Source organism: Vanessa cardui, chromosome 6 (genome assembly GCF_905220365.1).
Source record: "Vanessa cardui chromosome 6, ilVanCard2.1, whole genome shotgun sequence".
Lineage (NCBI taxonomy): Eukaryota > Metazoa > Arthropoda > Insecta > Lepidoptera > Nymphalidae > Vanessa > Vanessa cardui.
Genome location: NC_061128.1, coordinates 6,348,874 through 6,365,669, shown reverse-complemented (window position 1 = coordinate 6,365,669; position 16,796 = coordinate 6,348,874). Strand labels below are relative to the sequence as shown.

Below are 16,796 nucleotides of genomic sequence, written 5' to 3'. Positions count from 1 at the left end.
AATTCGAAAATTAACTGGAACTGAGTTCGAAATGATTTCTTATGAGAAGATTCAAGGTGAAATGTCTTAAAATGTTATAATATGTAAACAATAAGTTTAAAGTAAACAATATCATTTTGTGGTAAATTTACCGTTTTCGGACTGTTATTGTTTAATTTGTAAAGTCGATTATTAGTTGTTGTTTTTTATTTAATAAATTTTTTTAGAATATTAATTGACACACCATATCTAATTCGATGTTCGGGGGTTTAATGTAGATATTTTGGAAAATCTTATGTGTTCACGATTTTCTTTCTGATAACAAATAAATTGAACTCAAAACAATTATTTGTGTTTACCAGAATTGAACCCACGGCCTTCTAATTAGATTCACGTTTCTTCAATCCAATGGGCAGCTGTTCTTGGATAATAATGCTTCGGTATTTTTTATAATCCTGCCAATAATCCAATCTGTTCATAAATATAGGTTACTGCCGCTGTAATTTTTTTAGCTGAATCCAGATCAGGGTTTAATGTCTTGGTGACGTGTAACTAATTGCGCCTATCGTCCTAACTGGCAGTTAAATTACTTTCACCCAAAAGTTTTCTCGTTTATTACAAACTAACGTTGACTTGTGACTCTGTCTATTGGAGCAAATAATGTCACGTCGCCTTTTAAAATTTAAAGAAAGTTTCAAGTATTGAATGATTTACTTATTACTACGCTTTTATTTATCTTTATCAATGAATATACTGCATATTTTGGTTATGGTGATTATATGTATATAGTAAAATAAATTAAATTCATTTTTGAATATAGAAGCATTTCACGACCTGGAAACTTTGTAAACAATATTATTACAAAGATTCCGAGAGGCTATTTTTTCTTTTCTACATTACACTACTTGTGTAATCGCCTTTTGCAGACACGCGTAAACATGTTTTTAAATTGACAACATATTATTTTTAAATATTTTGTCGGATATTTTAAATCGTACGTAAACTTTCCGCTACAAAAGACTGACACTGACTCTAAGAAGTCCAGTATTTACTGGAGTTTGTCAAATAAATTCATACCAATACAAAATATCAAGTCAAGTGATACGTTTTTGAAAAGTAATTATACTTTTAGTGTAAAAAATACTATTTCTGGGTAACATCCAACTCGATCACATTATCATAAATCAAGCAAATAACGGAAGCAAATTTTGGCCGACAGCCAGACTCTGCATGCTGACTCAACGAAATGATGCCCTTTCATTGACATGACTCGAAGCGGATACTCTCCTTTTTGTTCCTCTTAAACTAAGGGCGCCTATGTAGGTCAGGTCAATAGTAAAGTTGTTTTTATGTGTTCTAAAATCGTGTTAGAGTCTCATTCATTTTAATTACAGCCTCAGCCTTTTTACCACAAAAATGGAAATAAAAAAGTGTAGAAGATAAATCGACTATCGAACCAATCGCAATAAGTCGTGCCTTTACGACAAATTATTCTCGCTTCATATTTGCATTTAACCTGTTCGTGGTTACACCACCGTGAAACTCAATAGGCTATGATCGGACTAGTTAATATTAAGTTCTACTACATACTGCTATACATAATAGTAATATGATGTTGTTATTCTAGCATTACGTACATAATAATAAATTAAATATAATACTATTTATATTTAATTTATTATTATGTATGTACCACTGAGTCGAGATGGCCCAGTGGTTAGAACGCGTGCATCTTAACCGATGATTGCGGGTTCAAACCCAGGCAAGCACCGCTGTATCATGTGCTTAATTTGTCTTTATAATTCATCTCGTACTCGGCGGTGAAGGAAAACATCGTGAGGAAACCTGCATGTGACAAATTTCATAGAAATTCTGCCACATGTGTATTCCACCAACCCGCATTGGAACAGCGTGGTGGAATATGTTCCAAACCTTCTCCTCTAAGGGAGAGGAGGCCTTTAGCCCAGCAGTGGGAATTTACAGGCTGTTGTTGTTGTTGTTGTTGTAAATATAATACATTGATCGAATAATATTACTTACCATTTACTAAACTGCTTATACTTATTTATTAATAAGTATTTGTTGCCCGCGGCGTCGCTCGTGTTCTAGCCGTTGCTTGTCACGTGTTAGCCAAAAAAGTAACCTGGAGTTAAAGTTTGCTTCATAACAAATTTTAACAAATTAGGTTCATAGGTTTGTTAGTGAAAGAGCGACAGACAGACAGAGTTACTTTTACATCGATAATATTAGTTTGGATTCAGAATAGCTTAAATAATAAAAATTAATTAATCAATGAAAATAATTGAAAAATAATTTTGTTACAGAGAAATGCGACTATCGTCAGCCGCAGCATTAGCTGGTGGCCCAGAACAAGCCTTAACAGCATCTTTCGCATTTTTAAATTTAATTTCAAATCCTGTAGGGGGTAATTTATGGAGACAAGTTGGTAGTATTTTTGGTCGCGCTGTCAAACTTCATACAATTGTCTGGCCTGGAGGTCGACTGGTTGCCCATGGTCAGTCTTCGGGTGCGCGTACTATTTTTCGAATAGTCACTGCCTTAGCTCCCCCTTTTGTGATGGAGGGTGAACTTGACGAAGATGGTCAATGCCTACGAGGATTACTTTGTCATCGTCCACAAACTTCTGATCGTGATAATTTAACACTCGTTTTCAATGTTTTGGAAAGGGAGATCGAACAAGATGTTGATGATTTCTTCTTTCCGACTTCTACACCTACATTTTTGAAAATGGCTTCTCACTGCTGCTATGGATTCGCTATGGATCTATTAGAAAACATAGCTCAAGAACTAGAATTTGATTTCCATTTATATATTGTAGAAGATGGCCTATACGGTTCCAGGAAATTGGTAAAACCGTTCCGAAAGGTCTACGAAGAAAAAAATTTAGATAAAGAATTTTGGTCTAGTCAGGAAAACTATTATACAGAAAATATTGATGGTTATGAAAGATTAGATAGATTTAAAAATTCAGACAGAAAAACAATATTTGATAGTGAAAATACACAAAAAAAGTCTGAGAAATGGGATGGCATTGTCGGAGATTTAGTTTCTGGAGCCGCTCATATGTCATTTGCAGCCCTGAGTGTATCAGCAGCTAGAGCAGAAGCTATTGATTTCAGTCAACCATACTTTTTTAGTGGAATATCTATATTAGCCGCACCAAATCAAAGACCTGACATACCTCTATTGGCATTCTTATTACCTTTCTCGCCAGAACTTTGGATCGCAATATTCACATCACTAAATGTTACTGCAATTGCTGTTGCAATATATGAATGGCTATCTCCTTTCGGGCTTAATCCATGGGGTCGGCAAAGATCAAAAAACTTTAGTATATCCAGCGCTCTGTGGGTAATGTGGGGTCTTTTGTGTGGACATTTGGTTGCGTTTAAAGCACCTAAGAGCTGGCCTAATAAGTTCCTCATAAACGTGTGGGGTGGCTTTTCTGTGATATTTGTTGCCAGCTACACTGCCAATATTGCTGCTCTTATAGCCGGTTTATTTTTTCACAATGCCGTTGATGATTATCAAGGACGCAGTAATGTAGGTATTGATACCTTTTTAATGGGTTTATTAATTTTGGAATAATAATTAATTAAAATATGATAATTTTAGTGGCTGTCTTTACGAGTAGGGACAGCCAGGTCTTCGGTGGCTGAATATTACGTTCAAAGAAATAATCCACAGCTGGCGCAACAAATGCGTCGCTACGCTCTTCAGGACATTGAGGAAGGAATCCAACGTTTAAGGTTTAAATATTTATAAATATAACACTTATTACATTTTAATACGGAGTCACGACTAAAATATACTCTTTAAAATGTTGTTATATAAAATTTAAATGAGTGATAAATAAGATAACGAAGCTCCAACCCCATTACGAAACGAGATTTTGAAGAATTATTACTCTGTTGTGGAAGCTTAATTTTGTTAATTTGATTTTTAATCGCAAGAGCACCAAATTCAACAGTCTTGTTTTATATAAAGTTTTCGTGAAATATCGCATGTTTTGAGAATAAGTGTTCATTTAGGTAAGTGCGTCTTATTCTTAATGTCGTCTCCGTAGTCTAAAATCGTATCATTTTGTTTATAAGTACTGATTATATTAAGTATTTTAGATTAAATCATCGTGTAGTTTTATCTTAACCAAATGATGTCTTATATTATAGGAATGGAACTTTGGACCTTTTGATAGCCGACACAACTGTTTTAGACTATTATCGTGCAACAGACCATGGCTGTAAACTCCAACGAGTGGGAGACCACGCCTTAATTAAAGATACCTACGCAATAGGCATGGCTAAAGGCTTTCCCTTGAAGGTAATTCTAATCATGATATTATTTTAATTTGATCTGTTTTATTATCAATATAAGTATGTATACAGAATATCAATTACGTTAAAGAAACATTGATTGGGTTCCCTATATGACTAACAATTGAGAACGAATGTTAGATAGAACAACAAGAGATCCATTAAGAATGTCAAATTTCATAAGTTCATTCTATTTTAGTTACTCGTAGATTCATTTAATTTCAACTATAGTTTCCAACGCATTTTACTTGTGAAATTATTTATTAGACCTCAAAACGCTCGACATAAAACTTAATTAATCTAAACAATTTAACAACATGCATACATATTTAATCAAACATTGGCTGAAGGCCATACAATATCTCTTAATCATTTTTATATTCAATTATCCTATATAATTTTGTAGCCGCTAGTTGTATGCTTATAATACGATTCTAGTGCTAAGAATAAGATACACGCAGTACGTAGAACAAACAAGTGAAGCCGAATTCAGTTATTAATGCGTACTAGTGTGCTTAGCGATATTTACACAGTTATCTACGTATGTGAAAAACAATACAAATATCAAATTAATACAAAAATAACGAATAGGACTTTAGTTCCCGCTCTTAGAACTATCGTTTCTAATTTCAAAATGTAATGAAACCTAATTCTAGCCTGTAAAATATGACCAACCTCTTCTTAATAAATAAATTAAAGACATTTAACAAAACTTGTGTTAATAAAAGCAAAAAATGGTTCAGTTGGTGAAGCCTCAGTGTTGTATGAGCCCGTGGATTTAGTGTGACGAAAACAAATCCTTAAAAAAAGTTTTAACTCAAGCGAATCAATAATAAATGCAAACAATAAACGTCTTGTTTGTCTATATATAGTTAGATAATTATTTATTTTAAAATATGTGGACAAATAAAGTACTATGTTCCAATAGCCTTTAAGACCATGTGATCAGTCAATATATTTGACATACATTTATATTAGATGTTTTGCTCATTAGAACAGATTATATTCGATTTTAGAGTTACTTTATTGTAGACATATTTTTTGTGAACAAATTTTTTCCAGACAAACTTTGATGAGCGATTTTACGAATAAATAACGTTGATGTATTATAACGAATACATAAAATACCCATAGATAAATATTCAGTACAAAAATAAATATATATTTGGCGATGGTTCAGATATTTATGTCCAAAAACATCACAAATTATCATTGTAATTTGTCGGATAATATGTTATTTATTATAACGATAAAAAAATTCATGATTTAGGGAAATGAGCTCTAGATAAGGCCGCTATCAAAATTCGTACCACGTGTGTACACTAGCAATTATGTACATTTATTATGTTTAAATTTCATAAGCAAAAACTATCAATATTTTATATACACACAATAACATAATTCCTTCGTAACAAATATAAAAAGTATTAATATAATGTGGGTATCATAAGTTGTTTTGAAAATTTGAGATTTTCTTTAAAAATGAGTGTCTTTTTTGCTGAAGAATTCGTAGTTAAAGCGTAATGAAATCTATTATACCATAGTAACAAATACCTTGTTTAATTGAAACGAGAACAGACGAACGTTCTAACAAATACACATAAGTAGACCGCAGTTGGCTTAAATATTGGAGTTACCAATCATCATCATTGGAGTAATCAAACCTCCTTTGGGTTATATTTCTGTGCTTAATTTTTGTCATTGTCTGGATAAATTGAATATCAGAATCCAGCAACCGTAATGCCACGGTCCCGCTCAGTATAATAAAGCCTTTAGAAGCTTAGCACTGGCTCTCGTGTAAGTTCAATTCTGCAATCACCAAACGACTTTGACTTTTTCTGTAAAGCGGTTTTGAATATCTATTCACAAATTCAGTACTGCTACTTTTAAATTGAAACGGCTTTATAATGTAGTACACGAGTATGAAATTAATAAACACAAGAACGTTCAAATAAGTGTACATTTTTTATAATTTAAATTGTATAGTAGCCTTCCAATAAGGCTTTTTTCCCTCGTTTTTACAAACATACGCATAATATGTGAATTTTATATCGTCGTTACACTCTCCGTGTAATATTATAAGTCATCAATTAGCCTCGACGCTTGTTTAAACAGAGCACCTTTTTGCTGACCGCTTAAATCAACATAAAAGTTACACGGTTTTTGTACGTGGTATATTATCTGCGTTACGTAAAAGATTTAGTGGATAAAGGATAATCACACTATCACTATCTTGTTAGTCTTCTCACGTAGAAATAAATCTAGTTGTCATGGCGTTATTTATTTTGACAGAAATTTTAATAGAATAGTATTTTATTTTAATTCCTAAAATCTTATACTAGTTTAACTTGTTAACTGTAGTGTAATAAATTATAATATTTCCAGGAATATTCAGCCGTAATTCGAATATTATAATAAAGGATCATGCCGTTCTTTGAAGTCAATTGGTTTGATCTCTTTCCATATATAAATATAATCTTGTATTTAGAATAGATATGGAGAACGAATTGTATGCAATCGAGCCATCATATAATATTCTCAAATCTCAAATCCGTTCTCGTAACCAATAGTCGTAGGAGGAAATACCGCGATCGAATCTTACCACATAGTCTCAGCACTCGCAACTACTTTGCATAAGCAAATCCAAGACTACGGTGTCATGGCTGCCACTACAGTTCTATAAACCACTATTACCGATTAATGTGGATGGTGATATTATTTTTATGGTGATATACATAGTTATGCCGTATATAAGATGCCTTTTCTTTTTTTTTAAACAACAGCGGAATTTGTTCGACACAGAGGTTTTCTCTCTATAATTATATTTATATAAATATACAGTAGAAAAGTCGGTTTACTTGAACCAATTTTAACCTGCAATTTCGGTCATAGTCTTCCTTTTCTATACAACGGGGCATCTCAGCCCATTACTAATGTAATTTCACAAATTTAGCAGAAGGCGTGACGTTTACAACATTTATCACAGATTATTGTGATAAATGTTGTAACCGTCGCATATTTATACAATTGCACTGATTCTACATTATATAAAGATTTCTACAAAGCAATGTTAATGATATTGTATTCATGTAATTTTATTGTGCAATACGAGACCTACTTATAACATGATTTTAATAATCGTAAGTCAATTACTGTAAATGTTTTAGTAGAATTAAAGGAGTACAATGTAGGAATTATTATACTCTATAACTCTTTGATAACTTCAATGATAAGAAATTTCAAAACACGAAAACTTTCCGGTAGTTTTCAAAGTATATTTTACAAAAGACAAAAACGAAAATATTCTTTAGTGAGTTTTATTTTTAATTCAAAAACGACGAGAGCCTCAACTTGGTATCTTTTGAAAGCATTCCTTGTCTGGATCATTAATTATATTTCATTTATCTTGGTAAATATATTATCATATTTTAATATGTACGCAGCTAATGAGCACACAAAGTAACGGCTTCGTATAAGCGAGTCTACATTTACATGAAGTAGGTCGTAGATAGGCTTCAGTGACAGAAACGACTTTGGATCTTAGCGTGGAAAGATTGATGGATGATGCGCCCTAATGGCGTGATCGATAGCTGAATGTCATGTAGCTCATACTTCGATTCGGCGTCATTTTATCTTGACATTGTTAAATACGGAGCTCTACGTATTTATAAATCAGCGATGTCATGAGTTTTTATTTCATGTTGGAAGCTATCTCACTCGGCATTCTCCTTTTTACGAGGCTCCGTAGGATAAGAAATAGGTTGCACGTGTTGTGAATTTCACTGTTTTATAAACAAATATGTATTATACGAGTAATACCGCAACTTCAAATAAATTTTATAGTGTGATGGGGCTTGTATCGCATTATATATTATGGGAATTATTTTGTTTGTATGAAGATCAAATTAAATTTTAAGGGGTTTGATATTAAGTAGCTTATTAAGTAGCATTTAATTATAGATTACATATATTTTATGTTAAATTATGAATAGCCCGATTTTTCAGGCTCTATTTTCGACTGTTAATATATATTTTTTATGAATATGTTCAGAACTTCATTACCTTCAAATATAATAGCCATGAGCACACACAGACACAAAGTACTAGTATTCTGTGCAAACGCGAAACTTAATCAAATAATTTTATTGTTAAAAATTTCTTTTGTATTTGTTTTATAGTATTAAACAAAAACATTTCGTTTCATACAGAATATTTTCTTTTTCATAACAATTTTTATTTTTCATGTAGCGAAAATTTCATAGTAATGTATTTATTATTCTAGGACAGCATATCAGCTGTAATAGCCAAGTACTCATCAAATGGATACATGGATATCTTAACAGAGAAGTGGTACGGAGCTCTGCCATGCTTTAAGCTAAGCCCGGATTATGGAATTCAACCGAAACCTCTCGGTAAGTATACGTTCGTGATCTCCTGAAATCGTGAATTCTGTAGAAATAGCTGTACCGACAATGAAATTCTTAGAACATTATTTATCAGTATTACTTCTTAATTATTATTTTTATAGCTTTTTTTGAATAAGTTTGCTTGTAATGCTTTAAAAACTTAGCTACTTAATCAATTCCTCAAATTTTATAAACACGAAGTCGCGGATCGAAAACTATTCGTTGATAGCAGCGATAGCTTTTCTGCGCGTTTTTTTATAACAAGAAAAATTAAATATACTTAAGAAAGCATGTTTCATTTCTCTTGTTATAATATCATTCAAGTGAGTGTCGTAGGCTCGTCTTTAATTACATCAATTATAATCCTTATATTTTAATTTGTATTTACCTTGTATTAAGAACGTAAAGAGCATAGATTTTAATTAGAATAAAGTAAGCAAAAATAAATAAACACGAGAGGTTACAAATGATCTCATAAATTACTTCGCTAATTTCTTCATGTCACTATTTTGCTTAAATATGTTGTTTGTATCAACGTTGTCAGATGTTTCGTTTCGGTCGGAAATTTCATTAGAATTTATCGCCACCCTCGCGTTAATCCAGCCCCTTCGGAATGAAGGGATGGGAGTATTGCCTACCGACCTAAAAGATTAAACATGGGATTTATCGTTGAAAAAATGAGATGGCACGAAAAGTTTGTTTACCTCTTATTCTAGCCACCTTCTAGTCGAGATGAGAGATATGACCGTGGAAAAAGCCCGTGGTTGTTATTACTTAATTTACTTGACATTATAATCCATTTAAATTTTTTAAAGTAGCGTACACATTTTATTTTAATATCGAAACGACAAGATTGTTTGATTCAATTGTATAATTGATCAATTTGCTTTACAATCGAATTGAATTAAATTGTCAAAATTATGTAGCCTTTAACATTTATGAAAGATTTATAAGTTATAGAGTAGATACATTTTACATAAATGAAGTTTGTATATAGAAGCGATTTTTCGCAATGAACGAACAGAATATACCGCTATATGAGAATTATCGTGTACAATCGTAGAGACCAATTGACACCAATTGCTGGTCTAACCGCTCACCAGGCAATATAAAACTTTCATTTCAACTGATATTAACTGCAGCGGTATTGCGTGTAATTACAAATAGCCGACTGAAACTTTCGTTTAACACGTCGAGCTTTACTAACAACTCCGTACTCATATTTTGTAGATAATAAAACGCTTCGTGCACATTTTCGAAAGATATAAATGTAAGTTATATGATAAAATCAAATTTATTTATGTTCTATTATAATCCACACTTGTGTAGGTGCAATATTTTTGTATCTATGTATATATAAATAAATGAATTCCTATTTTCCTTGGTCAAGCCATAACTTGTCAACGACTACACCGATTTCATTCATCTTTTTTTAATCTTTCACTATTGTGTTGAAGATTCATACGGAATGAAAAATAAGAAAAATGCACGGAAAATTCGAGATTTTTAGAAAATGGGTAGCCGAAATATGTCTCCCATTACGAGATCCGTTCAACTTCAAATTTACCATATGAAAGAATTTTTGGTATTTTTCCTTTAATTGTGAGAGATGAGATGTGGAACTTTGTACAAAAGGGGGGGGGGTTGTTTTTGAAACTCAATGAGACCAACATGATGTTTGTAACTCGTAAATCTTGGCAGAAGATTGTGGGTACCTAGCCGTTGGAAGCACCAGACTCAAGTGCTGAATTTGTGTCCATAATGAATCTTAGTACAAGTTGCGTTTTTTTGATGAAAAACATGAGCCGCAGCTCTGATTTCATCTCATTTTTGATAGGTTGTGTTGTTGATGTCGGAAATGAAAACACCATAAAGATTTTAATCTTGTGTTAACACATTCGAGAACGTTCCAGAAGCAAATGAAGTTTGTCAAAAAAAAGAAAAACCTATACTGCTAACGAACATTATTTAAGACCTAATTATTAAGCATTGACAGAGTAAATTACAATACAATTCTTTTAAGACTTAATATATTTAGTTTACCTTATGACATTGTGTTTAATACAGACAGCTCTAATAATATTATTGTTATATCATATCTTCATGATTGATAGAAATGTCGAATATACAATAATCGTGTATTACCATACAGTCACAAAGTTCCCTATTTTATAAAATTTTCTTGCAAATCTCAGCTAAAAATGAGGCGCAGGTTAAAAATGTGATGAATAGATAATGTTGAACGGGATTAGTACGTGTCGCCTAGCTCAGCGTTATACGTATGTCAAAGTGTGCAACATGAAATAGGTCACAGAATAACTTAGCACTCGTAACTTAACGTACCTTAACTTACGTATAGCAGGTCTATCTGCATATCAATCAATATGTTTAACTACCCGCCATGTATGTCAAGTTACTTGATAGTTACTGAAAAGTTTATGCATTTTAATAAAAAAATATATGGATATTTTCAATATTTTCACGATAAAATATTTGTTTTCCCACTTTTATTTGTAATGTTAATTAAACGACAAACTTGATATAAAGGTTTTACTACTTGTTTACGGTTTGTTTACTCAGCCTAAGCAAAATAGACCTTGAGCGTCAAGCAATAAGGCACACGAGGTAAATTACCCTAAATCTGCTGATAATGATCAGTTAATTTAGTAACCATTCAATTGGATAGGCCATATATTAACAATAGGTCGCGAAACGTTAACCACGCCTCATTACACACCAAACAGTATTTGCTTTAGTACGATTTATCGGAAGGTTAAACAAAATCGAAGACCGTGTTTTATTACTGAACGAGTTTGTATCGGTTGTTTTTTAGATAAGTTATTGGAGACGTTTTTGGTTCTCGCTTGAGAAATATTTCTTTTCGTTTGAAAAAATAAGTGTAGGGATATTTTAACACTGATTAATATTAGGTATATATCGTATATATGTCTATGACATTAGATGGTAGTAGTACATAGTAATAAGACAGCATATTTTACAAATGATTTTAGTGCAATGTTTCTGAACGATATTATCTGCGTTGAGATTTTGGAAAAAATTGGATTTTATGGAACTTGATTTAGAAGTTCATTACCAAAATTTTGCAATATATTTATTTGTTTTAGTAAATTATTCATTGTGTGCCAAAAACGAACTGAAATTAACATTCTTTACAAAAAACGTTTCCAGAATTTTGCAAATGTGACCTTCAATTACGAAGTAATCCTGTCAAAAATCGTAAATTACTTTCTAAAATCAAATTTTAGGCGTAGCAGCGGTGGCGGGTGTATTTATTCTTCTGGGAGTGGGAATGATCGTTGGGTGCCTCATATTGATTTTGGAACACCTTTTTTATAAATACACCCTTCCCGTTTTACGTCACCAGCCAAAAGGAACTATATGGAGGAGTAGAAATGTAATGTTTTTCAGCCAGGTATTTTGATTGTTTTTATATAATACTTTTAAGATATTATAGACACAGCTTTAATAAATAATTTAGGTAAAAAGTTTATGTGCTTTTAATAGTATGAATTAAACAAAGGGACAAGAATAATAATAATAGTTAAAATTTACAAGAGCATAAATATAAAACTTTTCCAATGTTTGCATTTTTTGGGAGAGGAACATTATTAATCTTCTTCAGTAAAAAATAAAACTCGCACTGTATCGAGCGAACCGTGGAGAATGCTGGTCTTAACACTGATCGTCCCACTTGTCTTTGTAGACTGAATACAATCTACTCTAATTGTCTCTAGAGCGACTATATTATTTGCTTCTTGTCAGTTTGCTATTCAAAGCTTGGTTATTTGTTTCAGAAACTGTATCGATTTATTAACTGCGTGGAATTAGTATCCCCCCACCATGCAGCTCGAGAGTTAGTAAATACAATTCGTCAAGGACATTTCACGTCATTATTCCAGAAAAGTGTGAAAAGGGTAAGACTCCAATTATTCTGGTATTACGTATGAATAAAGACGAAGATTTTTTACGTTATGATTATTTAATATTATCACAATACGATAGGAATTACATTTGTTTCAGAAGGAACACGAGCAACGCAGAAGAAGAAAAAGTAAAGCCCAGTTTTTCGAAATGATTCAAGAAATTAGAAGGTATATTTAATTAACCTTCATTTGATTTCATTTTGATTCATCTTAATAAGATTGCTGACTATGTTTATTTATTATTTTTATAAACAATAATATTACAGAGTACAACAAGGCCGCGATCATTCATTGGATTCGATTAAAGAGAATGTTGCAGTCGAAACGTCAGAAGTTTCAGAAGAAATTACAGAGTCAAAGTTTCTATCTCCGTCTCCAGAAGTTTCAAGTCGTTCACCGCGACAAAGTAGATCGCCGCGTCAACTTCGTTCGCCAAGAAGCCGTAGAAAAAGATGTAGTCTTGCCGGGCTGAATGTTCGAAGATTCAGTACTGATTCCGTTTTAGAATCAGATTCTGCGTCCATATACGAAAAAACAAGCCTTAACATCGGAAGAAGATTGAGTCGCGATGTTAGTTGCTTAACTAATTCACCTCCAGATATTAACAGTAGATTGCGAACGCCGTCACCTATGGTTCGAAGACCAGAGAGATCTTCGACTAGATCCTATCAAGATGTTTCGGAATCGTCAGCCAACTATCTTACTATAGATGCTCCTAGTCATCGAGCAAGCATAGAAATAATGGTTTCCCAAGAAGGCGACATTCCTCCTGCTCCGCCATATCCTCGGGTTCCTCCTATGAGTGCTAGATCAGAACTATCTCAACTGTCAGAAGAAGAACTTATAAGATTATGGCGAAGTTCAGAAAGAGAAGTAAGGGAAGCTTTACTGGCAGCGTTACAAGAAAGGAGAGCAAGTCTTGATCCGAAACAAGATCCGGGATGAAAGAATCATTCAGAAGATTGTCTGGAAAAAAAATCTTTAGTAAAAATATCACTTCATATTCCTCATATCTGCTGGAGTCGTGAATGAAAAGGAGTATTTTCAAGTTGTTCGTTATGGTCGAGCTGGTGCCTTTACATTGTTTGATGCGAATGTTTATCAGACGTAGTAAACCAGTGTTCATTTGAGTGTCTTGCTGTTATTGTATTCGACGCTGCCTTATTTGATGGTTTCATTTATAAATTCGCGTCAAGCAGTTATAAAGGTACGTAATAGATACTGAATTTTGAGATTTTTACGTCCATATAATCTATTTAAGGTACTATAGTAATTATAATTGGATTAGACTCGATTCATTTAAGTGTTGATATAAAATAATTATAGCTGTGACCAGGAAATTTAAAGTGCTTTATTCTATTCCTAGTCTAGTCAGCGATAGAATTTTTCTTTTTCGTAGACGAATCATTATTGTAGTTATTAAACAAAACCATGTGTATGTGGAATTATTGATATAATCATATTTAGTCACAAGTGTGTTTGAGTAAAAGTATTTGTGTGTTTATAGGCATGATATGCCATTTAATCAATTCAATTAGTAAGTAATAATATTTATGATACATTTATGATTTTATTTAAATTTTATTACGACAGATAAAATACTGATCGCTGTCATTTATATATCGGATGTTATTTTGTTTAAGATTTTAACTACGCTTAGCTATCGGCAAAGTTTATATGTAGCAAATTCTATATTTTTTTAATAAATGAAAATATGATTTTTTATTTACAACATGACGAGTTTAAAAATAAATTACTTTCTAAATATAAATTCTGAAAAGGGATGGACTTAATTGAGCACCAAATATAAGCTATATAATAGACGCTAACTCGAGATGAATGATACGTTCATATGAACTTAACGTTAAAACTATAAAATATGAAAATATAACGTAAAGCAAAAATACTGCCAACTTTTATTTTTATAGATAGTTAAGATAACACGATTACTCCTAGACTTGCACCCTAGACTTTAGTTTAGATGTTTCCTCTTTCAAACTAATTATCCTACTTATAGTTCATTCAAGTTTTAACATAAAATTATTTTAAGTAGTTCTATGGTTCTCGATGAAATTGACAAGCAATATTTTTCAAATAAATGTTGTTATACTAATGCTAAATAAACCATATAACTCAGATTTTTATGTTTATAAATAAGAATGCTTTTTGTATTTGTGTGTCTTTAAGGATATGAATTTTAAATATTTGTAACTCAAGTTATCGTGCTTTTGAGTTTTCTAGTAAAACATTTCGTTTAAGAACATATAATGGTCAAATTACTTACTGGTTTTACTCGATTTTGGACCAACTAAGATTTTTTGGTAAATATTTTATTATTTATAGTTCTATTGGATGTGATTCATCTAGTGATATTTAAAGTCTTATGCATTTCTCTCTATTACTAAAAATATATAGAGTAGGTAATATATAAGTAGATAAATAGAAGTAACCAGAACTAATAAGATCTAGACTTGAGTGGAAATAACACCGTTATCTCATTTAATATTATTTGTAATCATTTTCTATTATTAATCTTTGACAAATCAATAAAGCAATAAACGTAACGTTAAAGAATATTATATATGTATAAAAACAGTATTAATTTGATTAAATGAAGACAGACAAAAACTGAGACCATCGAAATATTTAAAATACCTACATGATAGATATTATGGACACTATAACTTGTCAAACTAAATAAATACTCGACTGATATCGTTAGTAGTCTACCTGATTCCGCAAAGATCGTGTTAGTTTAATACTTCATATTAATTATTAAATATTGAATTGAATATATATTTTTCTTGAATTTTACATGCACTAAGTCAGACACTTTTAAACAAACACCCATAAACACTACATACACACAAATCCATAAACATGCGTACTTAACTGCGCACACACGTGAGATTTGGATTTTTGAATGTATAGTTATTCTACAAACGATATCATATTTAAAATGTTTATCATAAATGTTAACGATGCAAAACGTCTACTGTCTTCTATTTCTTGTTGAATCCCAATAAAACCTAATGACTTGGAATAATTTCTGTATACAACGCGATAGTACTCAAAGGTTTTAATTCTCTGTCCTTATTCCTTCTAATTTACGTGAATATTTTAAGCTGTCACTTAAATAATTATGAATATACTTTGTTTTGAGTTTTATATGAACGTTTGTAACAGCGTTATTGACTTATGTTACGAAATTAATTTCGTTGACTCGATAATGAAAAATATTGTTATCTTAGAATATAAATAATTATGTACACAAGACGCCAATTTTATTAGATATATTATAAAATGTAATAGTAATGAGAATTAGTTATGGGCATATTGATGTAAATATACAATTGGTATTGTGACGCTAGATCAGCGTAATTATGTGGTATTTACAATGGGGCAGTTACTATAGTAATATTATTGAATATGAGGGCTATATAAATCGTTATCGTAATAATTTAAACTATTTGTTTGAAATTTTCAGTTGATTCTTGTTTTGAATAAGTACAATCAACAACTTCAGAGCATACTTACTTTTTAATTTCTTCATAAATTCAAATTATAATATCTACTAAATTTTAGATAATTGTTTTTCAATTTTCATTCATTGAAATAAAATTGATAAGTGATTATATTTTCTATTCTTTAAATTGCGATATAGCCTTTTAAATATTTTACTAATAATTATTACATTCTGACAGTTTGTCAAGTCAAACTATTTATACAAAATGTGTCTTAATAACATTAAACTTAATACAAAATAGTATTGCCTGTAAACTTTGTAGACAAAACCAACTAAAGTAACTGCTCCTCAGTAAAAATATGAGAATAGTAAAAAAAATAAACTATTTGTGGGAAATAAGTTGTTTCACTTGAACGTAAATCCTTTACAATTACTAAATCTAATATTTTATTTACGCAATTCAAAATTTTTATTATTTTATCGAACTTATATCGTAGAATATATAGATGAAATAAAAAATGTTTATTGTGCTACTTACAAAAGACTTAATCTATAGCAGGTTAAGAACCAAATCAAACTAGTACTTGAGACAGATCCACTCTACCATATAAAAATATATGTACCAGCCATGCTAAATTTTTTTAACAGTACAAATACATCAAGAAAT

General features: G+C 31.4%; 1 protein-coding gene across 2 annotated transcripts in view; it reads left to right on the top strand.

The window, feature by feature from the left end:
• The window catches only part of LOC124530697 (glutamate receptor ionotropic, NMDA 3A-like), a 38,913-nt gene extending 22,658 nt beyond the window's left edge, over window positions 1-16,255 (top strand). The window contains exons 7-14 of one of the 2 annotated variants that reach the window (XM_047104952.1): window positions 2,304-3,543; window positions 3,616-3,749; window positions 4,170-4,320; window positions 8,596-8,725; window positions 11,986-12,152; window positions 12,535-12,654; window positions 12,761-12,831; window positions 12,930-16,255. In XM_047104952.1, coding sequence (XP_046960908.1) covers window positions 2,304-3,543; window positions 3,616-3,749; window positions 4,170-4,320; window positions 8,596-8,725; window positions 11,986-12,152; window positions 12,535-12,654; window positions 12,761-12,831; window positions 12,930-13,608 — 2,692 coding nt within the window. In that variant the 3' untranslated portion in view covers window positions 13,609-16,255. The remainder of the gene's footprint in view (window positions 1-2,303; window positions 3,544-3,615; window positions 3,750-4,169; window positions 4,321-8,595; window positions 8,726-11,985; window positions 12,153-12,534; window positions 12,655-12,760; window positions 12,832-12,929) is intronic. The other variant, XM_047104951.1, reaches the window with a different exon arrangement.
• Window positions 16,256-16,796: the final 541 nt, after the last annotated feature.